The following is a 17,656-nucleotide window of genomic DNA, read 5'->3' on the forward strand; positions in this document are numbered from 1 at the left end:
CATGAAGCTTTTTATCACCAGGGGAAGTTGTGCAATGTTTGCTCCACAAGGTCAGACACCCAACACATCTGGTGTGCCCAGGAGGCCACCCCACAGCCCCTTCCCACCAGGACACTGGTCCCCAGCCCCACCACCCCCCTTCCTCGTGTCTCACAGCCTCTCCTGGGACTGTCAGCCTCTGAGATTTGTCTGGTTCTGTCAAAGCCAGGGGACATCCCCACACTGCCACCACAGCACAGAAAAATCAAAAAAATAATAAAAAAAAAACTTAAAAAAATCACAGCACTCTCACCTCAGGATGATGAAATTCTGTGCTTCACGTTCTCATTTAAGAGAAGTCACATTTCAGCAGGATACTTACACTTGGGGATTTAAACCAAAAAATGGTAAGAGAAGGGGCAAGAAGAGCAGAAAGCAGAGGCACAGACTCTTACCAAGTTCCAAATGCATCTCTAAACTGCACTTTCCCCTGAATTAACCAATGGTAGTAGAAATCAGAGAAGGGGAAAAATATAAAATAAATAAAAATAAATAAATATAAAAACAAAAATAAATAAAAATCTGCAAGCCAAGGTCATTGTGAGACACAACTTGTAATCTAAATCTTTTAACCATTTAGGTCTCAATATAATTACCAGTAAAACAACAACCAACTAGAGTGCCAAAGCAGTCTAACAGAAAAAGGTTATTTCTTTTGTCCCCCAAGCTGTGTTTCTCCTGGGGTGAAGCAAGGCCCAGCCAAACATCCTGACCAGGCAGAGGTTTTGTACCTTGAATTGTTTCAGTATAAAACAAAAGCACCAACGTTAAAGCTGAGGGCAGAAGCTAAAAATACACCGTGTTGTTTGACAGGCCATGCACATAACCATTCAGCACTTCCCTTCCATCTCAATGGAGGAGGAAAAACTGAAAAAGAAAACAGCAACAGGAAATTCCTACAGCACAAACATTTTGGAAAGCACTGAAAACGTTTTCTTTGCATTTCTTTATGTCAGAAGGAACAAGGCCAGCAGAAGATGGACACCTTGGGGGGTTTTTCCATTTATACAAATCAAAACCCACCACGAAGGAAGTTTCTGTTGATAAATAGACCTTACAAACACCAAACATTCCCTCCAAGCTGGGCTGAAAAGTGCAAATTGTGAGCTCAGCAGCAAGCCAGAGCTTTGGTGGCACCTGCAGAGGGTGCCAGGAGACACCAGCATCAACCAGAAACCCAACGGGACCTCATCCCTCAGAAAAGGAACCTGCTTCCACCCGGGATTGTCCAGAGGTCCCAGTCCCAGGAGAGGGAATCCCCCCAGCCTGGGAATGAGGGGTGGGCACCCACCTCCCCTGGGCAGCCTGAGCACCTTCCTCCTTCTGCAGGGCTTGCTCCTTGGGAGAAGAGAGCAGCACCCACCTCACTGAGCCTCCTTTGAGGAGCTGCAGACAGGGAGAGGATCTCCTGGATTTCCCAGCCTGAGCTGGGAAGCACTGGAGCAAAGCCAGGAGTGAGCCCTGCAGCTGCCACCTCCAACCCAGGGAGCAGAACCTGCCAGGTCTGTGCTGTGGGCAGGTGTTTGTTAGCCTCAGCCATCCATCACAAACCAAACAGCACTTCATTTTTATTTATTTTTTTTCCTCCAACCTTCATCCAGGCTTAAGATTTCCCTCCAGTGATTTCCAAGAGCAGCTCTGCACTGCAGCACCACGTCCTGGCCCATCACACCAGGACTGCTCTGCCCATGCTCACCTTGCTCCCTTCATGTTTCCAAACACCCCTTGGCTGCAGGAGCAGCTCCCAACTGCTCCAAGGACAGGAACAATAGTGGGAACTTGGCCAGCTCCCAGCAGCAGGAGGTGGCCACAGCAGCCCAGGAACGCAGGAACTGAGTCACTGCCACTGCAAAGCAAAATATTAGGAGGGAGGCAGTGAACTTCCCTCTGCTTTGGGAGCAGAAAGGGGCTTTAAGCCTCCCCTTCAGCCCCACATCAGAAGCATACGACTACTTTGGACCCCAGATGAAGGGGAGGGGGCTGGAGCAGACAGCCCCAGCTCCAGCTGCTCCATGACACACTCACTGCCAACAAAAACCCCCCCATCCACCAGTGGTGACATCTTCCTGACTGCACCGAGTTAACCTGGGATGCACTATTTCATAAAAAGCATTTTATGGCAAATTAAACTTAATGCCACCCCTAATTATAACAAACTGTGCTGGGCTCTGTGCTGGGGGAGCTCTGAAGCTGCCTGAGGACAAGTGGCCCCTGGCCAGCACCCCAGCATCCCGTGGCTGAACAGCACTCTCTCGTGTTCCTGCTGGGAATGGGCTTCCTTGTGCTGGTTTCATCTGTTTGCTCTTGGCAATGAGATTAAAGTTAAAATCCCTCTTCTGCAGCAGCATTCAGGAATGAGGAAAAACCTTTCCCAAAGAGATTTTTCCCTGCAAGGAGCTCAGGGTCACTCAGAGGAAGATTCAGCTGCTGACAGCAGCACAGCAGGAGCAGCTCAGACACGACCTGGCTGGGTGGGATTTTTACACCTTTAGGAAAAAAACAAAAAAAAAGAATGCCTGGAACTGTTACTGCCTGATCATCAAAAGCAAAGCCTGCAAGAGAGCAGCAGCAGAGGCTGCCCCAGGAAATCCCCAGCAGAGAACAACAAAGCAAAGCCACACGCTGCCGGCACCAGGAGCCTCCCCTCCTGCCAAGCAGGGGTCACCAGCACCCTGGGCACCCAGACCAGCACCAGGGTGCCCTGCCACCACCCTCCAAATGCTGCTGGGGTGACACGGTGTGGCAGCACCCTCACCAGAGCTGCCACTTCCTCTGCAGTCACCCCATAAAGAGGCACCAAAACCACCGGGGAAAGATAGCGACTAAAAACCTCACTGGGACAAACCTGACATCTCCCTTCAATCCCCCCATGTTCTTCTGATCTGATGATTGGTCATGGCTGCTGATAAAGAATAAGGAGGGGGTTTTAAGCAGGGTGATGTCTGTATAAACCAGACCCTTTTCTTTTCCACGCTCTCAGGTTTGCTCTTTGAACACAGACAAGCACCAAAACTGAGAAGAAACAGCCCAAGAATGGCCCTAGGAGGAGCAGGAGACTCACCACCACCAGCATCCACACTCAGGAGCTCACTTTCATTCCAGCTGTCCATCCCAGCATTACACATTCCTAGCACAGAGCTATGGGGCTGAGGAGTGATCCTCTGCTCCTGATGGGACATGGGGGTCCCACTGACCACCAGACCAGCCAGGGCCACTCTGGAGGTGGCTGTGACCAAATTCAAATGACAAAAACCTAGGACAGCTCAGCCCCCAACACCAACCCTCTGCTCCCCACCAGTCCTGCAGGGTTCAAAACCAGCCAGGACTCCTCTTCTTGTCCTTCAGCACCTACCCTGGAACAGATCCAGAGCTTTCCTTATCTCTTCCCACCACAAGCAGCCTGGCTCCCACTCACCAAGCTGGTTCCTGTTACCTGCCCCTCCTGGTGACACAGAGCATTGGTTACCAATGTGCTGCTCCAGCAGCCAAAAAAAAGAGAGGTTAAGTTCCTTAAGTTCCATCATCCCCACTGCAGCACCCCCCAGAAGGCCCTGGGGCAGAGCCAGAACTGCTCACAGCTTTGAGGTGGCTCTCAGAACCAACCTAAAGAGCTCCACCAGGGGTCCTGTCCACAAGGCAGCCAAAAAAACCCAGTTCTTGGGCCAGGGGCTTCACAGAGGAAGAGGAAACCTCATCTCTGTGGCTGCAGCCTCGGTGTCAGTGATGCAAGAAGCTCAGCACACCACTGAGCTGCAATCAATGGGCAACTTCTGCCAGTCTGACCCAAAAATGTCCTGGATCAGCTGCAGCAAAGCTCCTCAGCAGCTGGAATGCTGAACACCCCATGGGAAATACTCCAATCTAACACATGCAGCACACGGCCATGGGAAGATTAGCACTTGTACACATGATTACAGTAATTAACCAACTGAAGATGATGAAAGATCACAGCTAGGAGGAAGGCAGATGGCAGAGCAGAGGAGGAAGTGATGATGTGGGACATGTGATGATTCAGTCCCTGGATTTCAGCTGCTGAGTTACAGACCACCCCAACGTGTTTGGTGACCACAGCTCAGGGCTCTGAGCACCTCAGGAAGATTTGGATTCCTGCTTGATGGAAAAGGCAGAGAAGGGAATGAGTGCTGGATGGTGAGCAGCCAGCCCTGGAAACACAGCAGCCCCTGGGCAGACAGGACCAAGCTTCCCCTCTCAGCAGCAAAAGCTCAGGTTGGATCTCCCATCACCCATAAGAAGCAAAGAAGGATCAATACATTGCTGCAGCCACAAACCTACAAGGTTCCTGGAAGTTTCTCCTCAAAAACAAGCACACCTGCAGGGTGAGGAGAGTTTACTGAGAGGGAAGCACAGGGTGGTGCTCAGGAATCCTGCTCTTCCCTCTCTCAAACATCAGCTCATCTGACCAAAACCAGACTGATGTCACAGCAGCCAGAACTTCTGGATGCTTGCACAACCACCCTAAAGACTCAAAAAAGCCTCATGCAGCAACCTGCAGGGCTCCATCAGCACTCCTGATGCTGGGGGTTCTGCTGGCTGGTACAGCTGCACCTCTCCTAAGTCCATCTTCTGCCACCAAGGAGCCCAACGCTCAGAATTCCCAAGGAACCTGCTCCCAGGGATCCCCTTTCTGTGCCATGCATCCCCCACTGAAGGAAACCCCAACCCAGAGTCCTGCAGCACAGCTCATTAGGGCTGCAAATGACCCAGGGTTTGATAAGCTTGCTCTTCTCATTATTGCAACTCAAATTGAAAGGGAGCTCCAGGTTGAATTACTGGAGAGAACTCTGCCTGCACCCCATGCAGCCCAGGGAACAACACACTTGGCCAGACACAAAACCTGCTTTTCAGAAACTCAGAGCTGCCTCTCACCACCCCTGATGCCAGGAGGCAGAGTTCTGGGGGTCACTCAAGCTATGCTGAGCTCAAAGAATACTTCAGAGGTTTTTTTAGGACAACTTTGGTCCCATCACAAGACCAGATCCCTGCCCAGAGATCAGGAGGCACCAGCAGACACCTGGCACTGTGTCCACTCACAGCCAGCAACTCCACCACCAAGGAGTAAAACACACACAGCAGAAGAGATGCAACTCATCTCTAACTCAAAAAGTGGCTTCAAAATGGATTTTCATTACAATATTTTTAATTAAGAGTTACAGCTTCTTCAGGTACATCTGCCTAATGGATTAAGTATCTTACCTCTGCAAGAGAGATTAAATAACTCAACACAAAGCCTGACAACTAACACTGACATCTCTGGTTACTCCTGATTGTAAAGAGAGAGTACAGATAGATATCTCCTTAGCAGCCTTCATCTGCAACAGCAAGACAGAAACTAACAAAAGGCACAGCCACGTGCTTCTCTTAAAATCCCTTTCATATATATATATATTTTTAATAGCACAGATATCACAGCTGTCTTTCCAACATTTCCTGGCAACACAGCAGAGATTTACACCAGTGAAAATGCCTGAGAATACTTCAAGGTATTCTCAAAAGAGCATAAACACACAGAAAGTGTGACAGACCTGTTCTGTTCCAGCCTAAAACTGCACTATTGGGTGTCAGCCCAGGGATCTTCTGAACTGATCACAAAGTTTGGTCCTGGCTTTACAGCAAGATAATGTGAAAGCAAAAGCATTCAGAGATCTCTCGGACTTCTCACCCTACCAAGCCCCAGAGCACACCCATCCCCTCCCCATCTCAACTCTGACAGATCTATCACACCACGATTTAAACATGACATTAGGGAAAGCTTGTCTCTTTAAAATCTAGCTAGCCAAATAAAAATAAAAGCGACTTCAGAAATGTCCAGACTTCCACATTTTACAACACTACAGCCTCCAGCAGAAGAGGTTTTAAACAAAATATTTTCCCTCCCAGCTGCAATAAATCCCCAGCAGGCAATCTCATCTCCTTACTGATCAGAGCAAGCACAGAGCCAGGCTTGTAAAATTAAACTCTAAATAAGGGAAGCCAACATTTTGCTAGAGTTTCAGAATGGGCCAGCAAGCAGCAAACATGAAAAGGTCTGAAGTGTCAGTGCACTGAAAAACCTCCCAGGATAATGCAGGCAGTGCCCCAACCAAATGGAAACTGAGACCTGATTAGTACAGAGGAAATTAAAACATGAAGTCATTATGGTCAAAGCTGTACAGTAGCTCGTCAGAGAGGCTTCACAAACCCAATTCACCTTTTCTAAATGTGAAAAGGTCAGAGAAATGGTGATCAGGGTGCAGAAAGGAGCCCTCAGAGCAGGCAGCCCAGCCCAGGCTGCTAAAAAGAGCTTTTCAGTGAAGGTGCCCTAAGGATTATTTGATGGGGAAGTGCTCCCCGAGCCAAGTGAAGCCCATGAACCCACTCCAGTTAAAAATAAGCAAGGAATTGTAAAAATCCACTTTTAAGCCCCTAGCACAGGACATTTTACAGGAATAGCAGGCAGCAGCTCCAGCCAGCAGTGGGGAGGGAAAGCTCCTGAGCAGCAGCCCCCAGAGACCAGGGCAGGTTTTAAACAAATGGGGAAGAATATTTAATACACAGCATGCAAAAACTACACCTCCTAGGGTTAGACACAAGCAAGGAAGAAATAAGAATAAGAAAAGCAAGTGTAGTGAAAAGCAAGCACAAGAAATCCCTGTTACTAAGAGGCTTTTCTGAGGCACACTGAAGCAGTTTGCTTTCTCCTTGTTTGCAGTATTAAAGACAGGAACCCAAAGGAAGCCCCAACTTTAATGTTATTCTCCACAAAGTTATGATTTCTTCATTCAGAAAGAAACTGCAACCTGAAGCCCCAGCTCCACAGGAACATTCTGCAACCCCCCTGAAAAGCTCCAGCCTGGGGAGCACTTACCCACAGAGACCGCAGGAACTTCAGCAAACCGGGGCAGTAATAATATTCCATCTTCCAAAGCAGAAAGTTAAGGCCACACCATCCCTTCCAGAGCAGCCTCCTGGCTCTGCCAGCACAAGTCCTGAGCAGAGGAACCCAAAGGGCCATGAATAATGGAGGTGTCTGTTTATCAGCTCAGGTCACCACCCCCAGCTCTGGGGCTCCTCAGCAGCTCTGGGCACCATGTGACTTAACCACTTCTTATTTAGCATCACACTGCTCAGCCTTCTCCCACCTCAGTAATCTGCACTGTGTCAGCCTGGAATTAATGACAGTGCTCTGGGGTTTGCACGAAAAAAGCCCTTCAGCTGGGAAAAAAAAAAAAAAAAAAAAGCTTCTAAACCCACCCGGGGTTTGCAGGCTGGGTTATGAAACGTTATTAATGCCCTGGCAGCCATCAGGGCTGGGAGCTGACCTTGTTTTCCAGTAATGGGCAAAGGAGGGGAAAAAAAAAAGAAAGGACAAAAATGAAAGAAGAACTCTTGCTTTTAATAGAAAACCTCTTTTGTGAATGAGAAGAACCAGAAACAGAAAATGTCTTTTTATACCCTGCTGGCAGGTTCCCAGCAGAGCAATACCACCAAAAAAGGAAGCAGGGCTGGGAAACCCAGTGCCCAACCCACACCGGGTCACCCTCCCCAGCCTGAGCTCAATGACCACACGATGGTGTCCTGGGAGCAGGAAAAATGTCAGGAATCATAACATTCCTAGCTCTTCCTACTTTTTTTTTTTTTTTTTTTTGACCTACTCTGGTTTTTTGATGGGAAAAGGAAAGAGGATTGAGAGGAGCCAGCCCAGGAGGGGCTCCCCCCTGCCAGCTCCTCCTCCTGCTCCCACCTTTCCCAGGGGAACACCATGGAAGTGACACAAAACTGCATCCAGGGCTCCATCACCTCCCTTGGTTGCAATTTGGGGTTCTGGATGTTTGAAGAAATGCCCTCTCCTTTACTAATCACCACCTTATTAAGGTCTTGTGGAGCTGAGAAATTATTTTGCTTTTCTTCCAGCTGGATCAATTTTTAGGCTAAGAGAACAATTAGAACATAATGAGGTTTTTAGTGCATCTGTTTCTGTCTGGGAAGGGGTGAAGCTCCAGTAGCAGAGGTTATACACAACCAGAAGATGAGAAGGGACCTGTGACAGCCAGAACTGGGAACAACTGGTGAAAAGCCAAACTAGAAATTCACCTGCACATCTTGATACAACACTTCTCTTCTCTCCCTTCCAGTTCGTTTTCAAAATACTTTAAGAGCTCACAATTTTCTCAAACAAATCCTCCCCCATCCACACATCAGAGTTTCAAAGAAGTTTATCTTTATATGGCTACCATAAATAAACTTTCCTCACCAAAATAAAGCCCCAAAGTTTAATGTAAAATAAATAAATAAAAGATATAACCAAAGGCTTCCAAATTATTTGTGCCCACACCAGTCCTAGCACCAGACTGCTCTGTTTTAGCTACAGAAAGCAGTAACTTTGGTTACAAACCAGGGGTGCAGTGAAGCTCCTGTTTGCAGGTGAAGGCAGACAGGAGCCCTTCAGCCTGGCATAACAAACCCCCTGATCTCTTTTGGGGAGAGGAGCTACACCACACATTCCTCTGACTTTAATTCACAAGCCTCCCATCAGTCTCCATGACTTAATCAGGAGGTTTGTGTCTCCAGGGCAGAGAACTAAAGACCTGTGTCAGCTGTGATGGTGTCACTGGGATGTGGGACAGCCCATCCCTGCAGTTCCTGCTGCAATTCCAGAGGTTCACCATGGCACCCTGCAGCTCCAGAGCCTGGCACCCAACCCAAACCCCCAACCCCCAACCCAGCAGCAGTTCTGTTGTACAGAGCTGCACCAGGGGCTCTCATCACCCCTCCAACTGCACTCAAGGACAAGACCCCCACCATGGGGGGCTCTGTGCCATCCCCAGTGACCACCAGAAGGTGCTGTAGCAGTTTTGGTGTCACCCTGCTCCTAGCAGCACCAAAAGGAACTTCAGACCCAGAGCAGGCAAACTGGAAACCATCCCAAAACAACTGGGACCGCCCTGTTTTAGAGTTTCCCTTTGCTCTTCGATGGAACAAAGTCACCTCTGGGTGGCTCTGCCCTCATCTCTCCCATCCCTCCCACCCCAGCACAGCCACCAGAGGGAAGCCTTGTACTGCAGTTTATCTGGAGTAACCTCACACGTAAGGACTGAGTAGCAGCACATCAGTGCCCTGGATGGAGCCTTCAGCTCTCCCAGCACTTTTCTCCCCCATATTCTCCCTTGACCCAACATCTCCACAGATCTGCACAGCAAACTGATGCCCAACACCTCTCTGAGTGAGAATTGCCAGGTCAGTAAATAACACAACTCTTCTCTGAGGAACATCCAGCCCAAAGCCCGTGCTGGGAATGGGAAGGAGAAAGGGATTTCAGCCCTTGGATGCCTTCCAGCAAGTTTTGAGACTAGAACTGGAGCAAAATGAGCCAAAACTCCCATCTTTTGTAAGATCCAGATCTCTGCTTTGTCTTTCAGAACATATGGACACACATTCCTCAGCATCAAATCCACCAGTGAACTAATGTCAGGAAATCCTTTTGCAAGTTAGGAGAATATCACCCAACAACTTCAAGTGGGAATTCACCCCAGAAGTCTGCATATTAGAGACAAACCAAATTACCAAAAAAACCAGCTCTGATTCCACACTGTGTGCTGCCTACAGAAGGAACACTAAACCCATCATTTTTCAGGCTATGACACAGATCTGTTTGTCTGCACAACTGCCCAAAAAAAAAAAGAATTTCTGCAATCCAACCAATTTAACCATTTCCACCAAAGCTCAAAACCAAACAAAAGCCACAATGATCTAGAAGCACTTTAAGAGGTCAGGACAGGAGTTCTTTGCCTAGAAAGAAAGATGAACCAGCAGCATGGTTAATACTTTGTGTTGGAAGCTTTGGCCCAGAGCAGGGTGGTAGAACCCCAGGGAGAAGCTTTCTCTGCCAGTTCAGCTCCATAGAAAGTGCCCCTGGAGGGAAGGCAAAGAGTGCTGAAGGGAACAGGGCAGGCAAGGAGCTCCCTTTGCCCCAGAACCTCCTCCAAAAGAGCATACCTTAACCTAAGGAACATCCCTTATCCCAAGGAACATCCCTTATCCCAAGGAACATCCCTTATCCCAAGGAACATACCTTATCCCAAAGAACATCCCTTATCCCAAGGAACATACCTTATCCCAAGGAACTGTCCCCTTCTCTGCCCTCTGCTCCTTCCAGAAACTGTGCCGGCTCCTCAGAGCAGAAACCAACCAGAGATCTGTGCCCTCCCTTCTCTCTGCACTCTGCTTGCTCCACTCCTTCCTAGAAGCCTGCTAAAAGAAAGTTATTTATGTGAGATCCACATGCACACATGTATGTGTGTGTCTAAACTGCCCTTTTAAAAAAAAAAACCAAACAAAGAGAGGAACTGGGAAGCTGAAAACAGAAATACAGCAGCCTGAGAGCCACCAGAGGGGCTGTGCATTACTGCATTATGTGGCACTTTCTTAAGGGGATCATTTGCATTGCACCGAGTTTTTATCACCAATTAAATGTACATAGAAATAAAGGCCATTCATCCAGAAAAATATTATAATAATTTGCTGCCTTCTGGAGAAAAAAAACCCCAAACCAACAAACCTGCAGCTGTTGACAGTTGTAACATCACTGTTGAATAATCACTGTTGACAACTTGTAAAATAAACCCCAACTGCTCCTCTGCAAATAATTATACAATTGCAGAGTTAACAATTTAACATCCCAGGTTTACAGCACTAATAAAGTGATGTGGATGTTTTAAAGCATTTCCAGGCTCTCCATGGAATTATAAACAAATGTTTATACACTTGGCATGAAAATCTAGTACCACACAAGAAAATCCAACCCCAGGGGAAAGGAACTCTATGGCCAAGGGTGGATCTGAGCCCCTGATGTCATGGCCAAGGCTGGAAGGTGCTATAAAGACACAATAAAAACTTCTCTTCCCTTCCAGTTGTAGGGACAGGGAACACTTCTACACCATTTGGCAATACCTTGGTCTCCTCATGGAAGAAAGGCTCTGACTGAGCTGGCATCTTGTGTTTCCACCCATTCTCAGTGCTTTCCAAGGGGAAGCTTTGCCTGCCACAGGACAGCTCCTTCCTCCCCCAGGCTTCCTGCACCAGAGGGAAATTGTCCTTCCCTTGCCGGATCTTCTCGGAATAACAGCGCCTCAAATCCGGGGCTGCACTTCCCACCCCTGGGCTGGAATTCCTCCAGTCAGCTCTGCCTCTGACACTGGAGGGGTCATTCACACACACCACTTTATTCACAGTCTCCTTGCTCCTCCTGACCACATTTTTACTCCAGTCACCTTCTGGAGACACCTCCAAGCCCTGTTCCTTGGGGACCACCTTCTTCTGGAGCAGGACATCGTCTGCCTTTGAGGACAGCTTGGCAGCAAGATTAATTTCCAGCTTCTGGTCTGCCTTTACAGGCTGTACCTTCTCAATTACAAATTTTAAACCCTGATTTCTTGAAGTTAAGTTCACTTCTTCGTCCTCATCAACGATGAAAGTTTTCTTCCTGCTGAAATCCACAGGTGCATTTACCAACTGCTCTGGGAACAAGCTGCTAGGATTTCCCCAGTATGGAGGACTGAACTTTCTGTCTTTGGACTTCTGTTTATCAGACTCAGTGCCACAGGATTCCAGTTTCTCTTTGCTCTTTTCATTCAGAATTAATTTCTCTGGTTTCTGATGCTCTGCTGCATTGTCACCTTGTTTGTTAGCAACAGAATGGTGATCTGATCCCTTCCACTCGTTCCAGCTATAGGAAGAAGTTCCCCTGTCTGGCACATTCCTTTTGTTCTTTGATGATTTCTCTCTACTCAACAAAGTGGGGTCTTCAGAGAGCCTGTCCTGAATGTTACTGCTCTTCACTGCTTCCTCTTTATATTCTGCCATAAGTGCATCAATATCGAGAATCTGGGATCTGTAACCATCCTCAGCCTTCTTTCCAGGGAAATCATAATTTTTTTCACTACATTTCTGGGGGATTAGTTCACTGTCTTTCTGTGACTGTGCAAAACGCAGGGGGGCTCTGGGCTCATGGAAAGAGGAGGCTTTCCTTCTGCTACTTTTGAGATCAGTCTGAGCTGTACTTTCCAGATTCTGTTTTAAGAGGAGAGCATCAACATCTATAATTTTCTCTTTAGAGTGATCCAGTCCTCTTTCATGATACTGTTGGTTATCTTTCCTAGATACATGGAAATTACTGCACGCCACATTTTTGGACAAAATACCATCTTTGCTTTCATTCTTGCCCCCATCCTTGTTCATCTGCCCTTCCCGTGAGCCCTCTCTGCAGTTTGTACTGGTCATGCTTTTATTTGGCTGCTGCAGTGAAGGTTTGGACCTTCCAGGAAAAGCACAGTCCAGATTATCTGCTGCTCCCTCACTTGAGCTAGGCACAGGGTTGGTTTCACCCGCACTAGGAGACCCAACAAAGCTTTTCTCTTTCTTGATACCAGGAATCTGATAAGTCACTGCAAAATAAGTTGCCTTTGGCTCAAAGACAGAACTCTGATTCTTCAAGTAATCAGCAGGACTGCCAAGAACAGTTTGGTTTCCCTCGTTCCCTTCCAGCCCTCCTCTGAGTTTTTTACTTCTCTTTTTAATTGAACTTTCATCCAACTGCAATGAATCTGTCCGACTCAGCCTTTTGATATTCTCAGGACTCAACCAGACCACTTCTTCTGTCTTGACAGAATCCTGAGGCAAGGTTCTCCTTCTCCACCTTTCGGAAATCTTCAAGTCTGAAACATTACTTCTGGTTCTCCTGATCTTTTCTTCTGGATCAGTTACCCTGATTTTTCCACTGCTTTCATGAGCTGTAGTATCTAAGCTGAAGTCTTGATCTTTGCAATTGAAGTCCAAAGTTCTCCTTAAAGCAAAGGCCCTCGACTCCTCTTTTTTAATGGTCAGTACTTGGGTATCAGGATGGTGGCTGCTGGAAGATTTACCAAATTGCCCACTTGAGAGCACTGAAGAACACTGGACCCCAAGTTTATTTACACTTGTTGAACTAACTTCATGATCAAAGTTGGCTCTGAACTCACAGCCATCTGTGCCACCTGCTCTAAAACTCCTTTTCTCAGCAGAGCATTTCATCACACCCGACCTCTCCATTTTATCCAAAGAGATCTCACTCTCACCATTCCTCATTTCAGAATGCAGTTTGTTTACTTCTTCAGTCATTCCCAAATATTTACTTTTGTTTGTAGAATAAGCTATCTTCTCAGCTAGTGTTATGGGATCAGTTTCAGTTTTATCAGAGTATTTTTTCTGCTCAGGTGAAGTGCATTCACTATCAGCAAGTTCTTTCAGCACAGACTGACTCGTGAACCCTTTTGTGTCTCTGGCTTCTGAAATAATGTTATCATCTTTCAAGTAGAGAGTTTTACTGCTTGTCCTAGCTGGCTGACCCGTGTGTAACACATCCTCATTGCTTTTGTTCTCTTTCACAGAGGATTTTCTAGCTCTGAGTGTCATGGCCTTTTTTTCAGGAGCCATTGTAATGGCCTCACTAAGAGCTCTTTCCCCACATGTCTGGAAGATTTCATATCTGGGCTCTATTCTTTGGAGAACTGGGGACTCTTCTGCAGCTTTAGGAGAGGGGTTTTCACTTGGCTGAACCAAAGATTTTTCTAAGAGAATTCCTGGAGTAATTTTCTTATCTCCACCTGAAGAAGCTGATTTGCCAGATTGTTCTACATCTGCCACAGGTTTTGATGAATCAGGCTGCTTCTGGTACTCCTTCTTTATACTAATGGTTTCCTCCACTCCTCCCATCCATGATCGTCTGTTGTGCCCCAAAGTCACCACATCTTGCTTGGTCTCATTATTCATTTTGGGAACAGGATCAGTCCCTGGATGCTCAGCAGCAACATTATACCTCTGAACATTATGGTCAAAAATGGTGGCTCGGACAGTTTTAATGCAGGTTTTTTCCATAGGTGTGGTTGGCTTTAATTTTTTTTCCAAGTTGCTGGTGAATGAGACAGAACTCTCACTTTGCTGAGCGAAATGCTGCCCATCTCCCAGGAAGCTTCCCTTTCTCTCTAGCTGATCAGGTTTATTTGTTATTTTTAAGACCTGCCGGGGTTTCCAGGAGCTGCCAGCAGCGGAGGCTTCCGTGGGATCCGTGCCATGGGCAAGCTGCATCTCCTTACTCTGCAAGAAGAAAACCCAACAGTTGAGATCCTTACACCTCCTTTAAACAAACTAATGGGTTTTTAAATTTATTTGTATCTACTCTGTGTGAGAAGTTAAACACACCCGTGTTCTCTGAACACAAAATCCACCAAGCCCAAAGTGAGGTCTCTCTGTACCACTGCACAGACTGAGCTGCACACACACAATGAACTTCTTAAAAACTCAAGAGATGATATTCCCACTCTTTAGTCCTAAAGATAGCCCTACCCCATAAACCTATTAGGATTATGTCACTCTTAATACTCTCAATACCCATTTTAAAGTCATTGATGGATGAAGAGCAGCGGGACACAGGAGAGTGCTCCCTGCATGCAAAGCCCCAGCAGAGACCACATCAGCTGCTGCCATTTCCTTACTTTTTGGCTTTCCTGCACTTCATGGACAGGCTCGTTTCTGGTTTCAGCAGATTTCTCTGGCTTTGCCTCACCGGGTGATGTCGGACTTGAAAACCTAAGGCAGAAGATTTCTGTTACTTCTTTTACTCCAGTTAGTTTGCAGGTACACCTCCCACCAATGCAGACTGGTACAAGTTATCCAATAAATTGTATTTCTTAAGGGAGAAACATGCTGTTCTCATGGTAAGTAACAGTATTTGGTGCTCTACTTGTATCTAAACCACAGGATTGTTGTTTCCTGAAAACTAGTTAACTCTGCAGCTTACTGAGCAGGATAAGGCTGTAGAGATCCATCATGCTGCACAGTGAGATACTAAAACCCTCATGCCTCAGTTGTATTTATTTTCTTATTTTGATCATAATGTTGAAAGGTTTGTTGACAAACAGACCATCCCAGGGTTAACAGAGCAGGTGCTGTTAGCCAAACCCCTGCTGCACTGGCCATGGGCTGAACTCTGCCTTTACTTCCCCCAAATCCATCCTCCTCCTCCTTCCCTCCCCCTTTGTCACCACAGGCAGACAAGAATGATCCAGGCCCTGCAGGGTGGCCTCAGGCTCTACTGCAAAGTGCACATCACCAAGTTTTTATGAATTTATTTGCTTTGGTATGTAGCAATTAGCAAGTCTCACATTACTTGAACACTGCCATGGCTTAGGCAGGGCAGACAACATCCATCTCCAGGCTTTAATATGACAGCAAAAGAAGATTCCTGTCTGGCTGAAAACCTGACACTCTGTACTGCTGTCAAAGACATTAAAAACATGTTTTTGTTTTCACACAAATATAGAAGTTTGGAAGTTTCAACCTGAAGGATATTGTAATAACAGACATACAGTTACAGTAACCTGCCCAGGCCACAGCTGACAGCATTTTATTTTTATTTTTTTGCAGCTGTTGTCAGGCTGTATTTCAGTACATTTGGTTTTCTTTGGGGTGTAGGAAAAGGTGGGAAAGAGGCTCAAGAACGCCAGATAAAGAATCATTACATTTAGTGGCACCAAACCAGGCAATTATTTCACTGTACCCAGAGAGAGTTTTACTGAATGAGGAGAAGTTAAGAGGATTACACCAGATTTCTCTGCAACCTACATCTTTGTTTTGTCTGCAGAAAGTGGCCGGGACAGGAGTGACCTGCGTGGATTTCCTGGCTTCCCATCAGGGTTTTCTGTGGTCAGCTCCTTGATCCTCTGCTGGATGCTCACACTCCTGCTCTCTGCCTGCAGCCCCTCTGCATCCCCCGGCAGGCTGGGGGTTTCTGAAGCAAACAAATGGATGTGTTTTTTCACACTGCCCCTTACAATGCTGCTCTCTTTTTCCGAGGAAGCTGCAGGGCTCTGGGAGCCTGGGAATGAGCACCCTTCCCTCTGAGCCTGTCTCTTCCCCTCCTCTCTGGGGCTTTCACGGCTCCTCTCAGAACTCTGCAGGTTCACCCCTGGTGCTGCCTCAGTTTGTTCACTTTTAGATTTAAGCTTCGTTTCCCAGCTGTATTTTCCATTGCTTAGGATGCCCAAGTCCTGACTGCTGCCCTTCAGATTCCCTTTGGAAGAGCTGCCTTTAGTAAATTCAGTTCCTTCAGGTTTTGGCCCCGTTTCAGCCTGATCATGGGAGCCCAGGTCAGCAGCAGAAGTTATGGAGACATTCTCCTTGCTTTCATGAGATGAACAAGGCTTCTTGCAAGAAGAAAAATCCTTCAGTTCAAACTTAGCTGTCAGGTCCATGGACAAAGGCCTTGGTTTTCTAACCCAGGCTTTCTCTGTAGGAGATTTCTCCTCAGAAGCTTCCACAGGACAAGGCTTTGGATCTCGTAACGAGTCCAGAAAAATCGCAGATACTGGTCTGGGTTTGGGCCTTTGCTGCTGCACAGCAAGAGAGAATTCAGCTTTACTGTTGCTATTAGTTGTATCATCATTCTTTTTACCCCCTGGATGACCCTCACAAGCATCTTTTTTGTCACTCGTTTTGGGGGGGGTCCAGGAGGCTGGTCTAACACTGGAGGAAAGTGATATCTGCCTGTGCAGGGATCCTTCAGGTCTCCTGGATGCTTCAGGTGGCTGGGATGGTTTCTCCAGCTTTGTGCTGCACTGAAGCTCTTTTGTTTGCAGGCTCCCAAAGCCCCTGTGCTCATCAGCTGCCCTCTTCTCCTGGGCCAGGCTCACCTTTGGCTGCTCCGTGGCTGCCTCAAAGAGGATGACAGTGTTGGCACTGGGACCAGTATAGAAAGTCATGTTGGTGACAACGTCCCCCCCAGCCTTGCTTTCCTTCTCGATTGCCTTCTGATCTAGCAAGGGAGGAACGTTCCCACTCAGCACCCTGACAGATGATGTTTCTTCAGCAGCTCTTCTAATCAAGCTGCTTGACCTGAAAGCTGGGACAGGTGGTTTGACATTTGCAAAAGTCTCTGAGGATTTCTCTTTAGAAAAAGGCTTGGGGAAAAGTCTTGGTCTAGATCCTAGTGATGGCATTGTTGCAGACCTCAAGGGACTCCCAAGTTTATTCTTCTCCTCAAGAGTCAGTGATGCTGCAGCCTCCTTTGCCTTGTTGCTTGCATCTGAAAGCACACTCACATACACACACTGGGATTTATCCTCACTCCTGATCTCCTTTAGGTCGGGGACTGTTGTCAAAGATGCCAAAGCAGAACTTATTTCTACTCTTGTTGCCATAGTTGTAATTACACATTCATCTGAAGTGAAAAAATCCAGCAAGGAGAAAGAATCTGGAAAAAAAAAAAAAAAAAAAGGAAAGAAAATGCAAGTATTGCTGTAAAGTCAGAGTGAACATCAAACAACATCACTCTCATTTACATTCACAAGGCAGCTAAACTCAGATTAAGGTGCCTTTCAGATGTGCTGCTTCAGGAATGTATCACACAATTAAAGACATACTGTCCCTCCTCCTCCTTCAAAAAATCAGCAAGAAATACCAGTATTCATTGATTAGGCCTAAAGACCAGAAAATAAATCACAGAGCCTCCAGGAGCATGGGCATGCACTGAGTTCCCATTAGCTGAGGAAGCTTCAAGGGCTGAGACACTTAAAGATAAAACAATTAA

At 46.9% G+C, this 17,656-nt stretch overlaps 1 protein-coding gene across 3 annotated transcripts in view; it reads right to left on the bottom strand.

Moving 5' to 3' along the window:
• Positions 1-17,656, bottom strand: part of KIAA1671 (KIAA1671 ortholog) — a 61,405-nt gene that overhangs the window by 23,730 nt on the left and 20,019 nt on the right. For 2 of the 3 annotated variants that reach the window (XM_030460859.1, XM_030460858.1), the window contains 4 exons: positions 15,694-17,320; positions 14,565-14,658; positions 10,987-14,166; positions 10,147-10,287 (listed from right to left, as the gene is read on the bottom strand). In XM_030460859.1, coding sequence (XP_030316719.1) covers positions 10,147-10,287; positions 10,987-14,166; positions 14,565-14,658; positions 15,694-17,267 — 4,989 coding nt within the window. In that variant the 5' untranslated portion in view covers positions 17,268-17,320. The remainder of the gene's footprint in view (positions 1-10,146; positions 10,288-10,986; positions 14,167-14,564; positions 14,659-15,693; positions 17,321-17,656) is intronic. The other variant, XM_030460860.1, reaches the window with a different exon arrangement.

Source organism: Calypte anna, chromosome 15 (assembly GCF_003957555.1).
Source record: "Calypte anna isolate BGI_N300 chromosome 15, bCalAnn1_v1.p, whole genome shotgun sequence".
Lineage (NCBI taxonomy): Eukaryota > Metazoa > Chordata > Aves > Apodiformes > Trochilidae > Calypte > Calypte anna.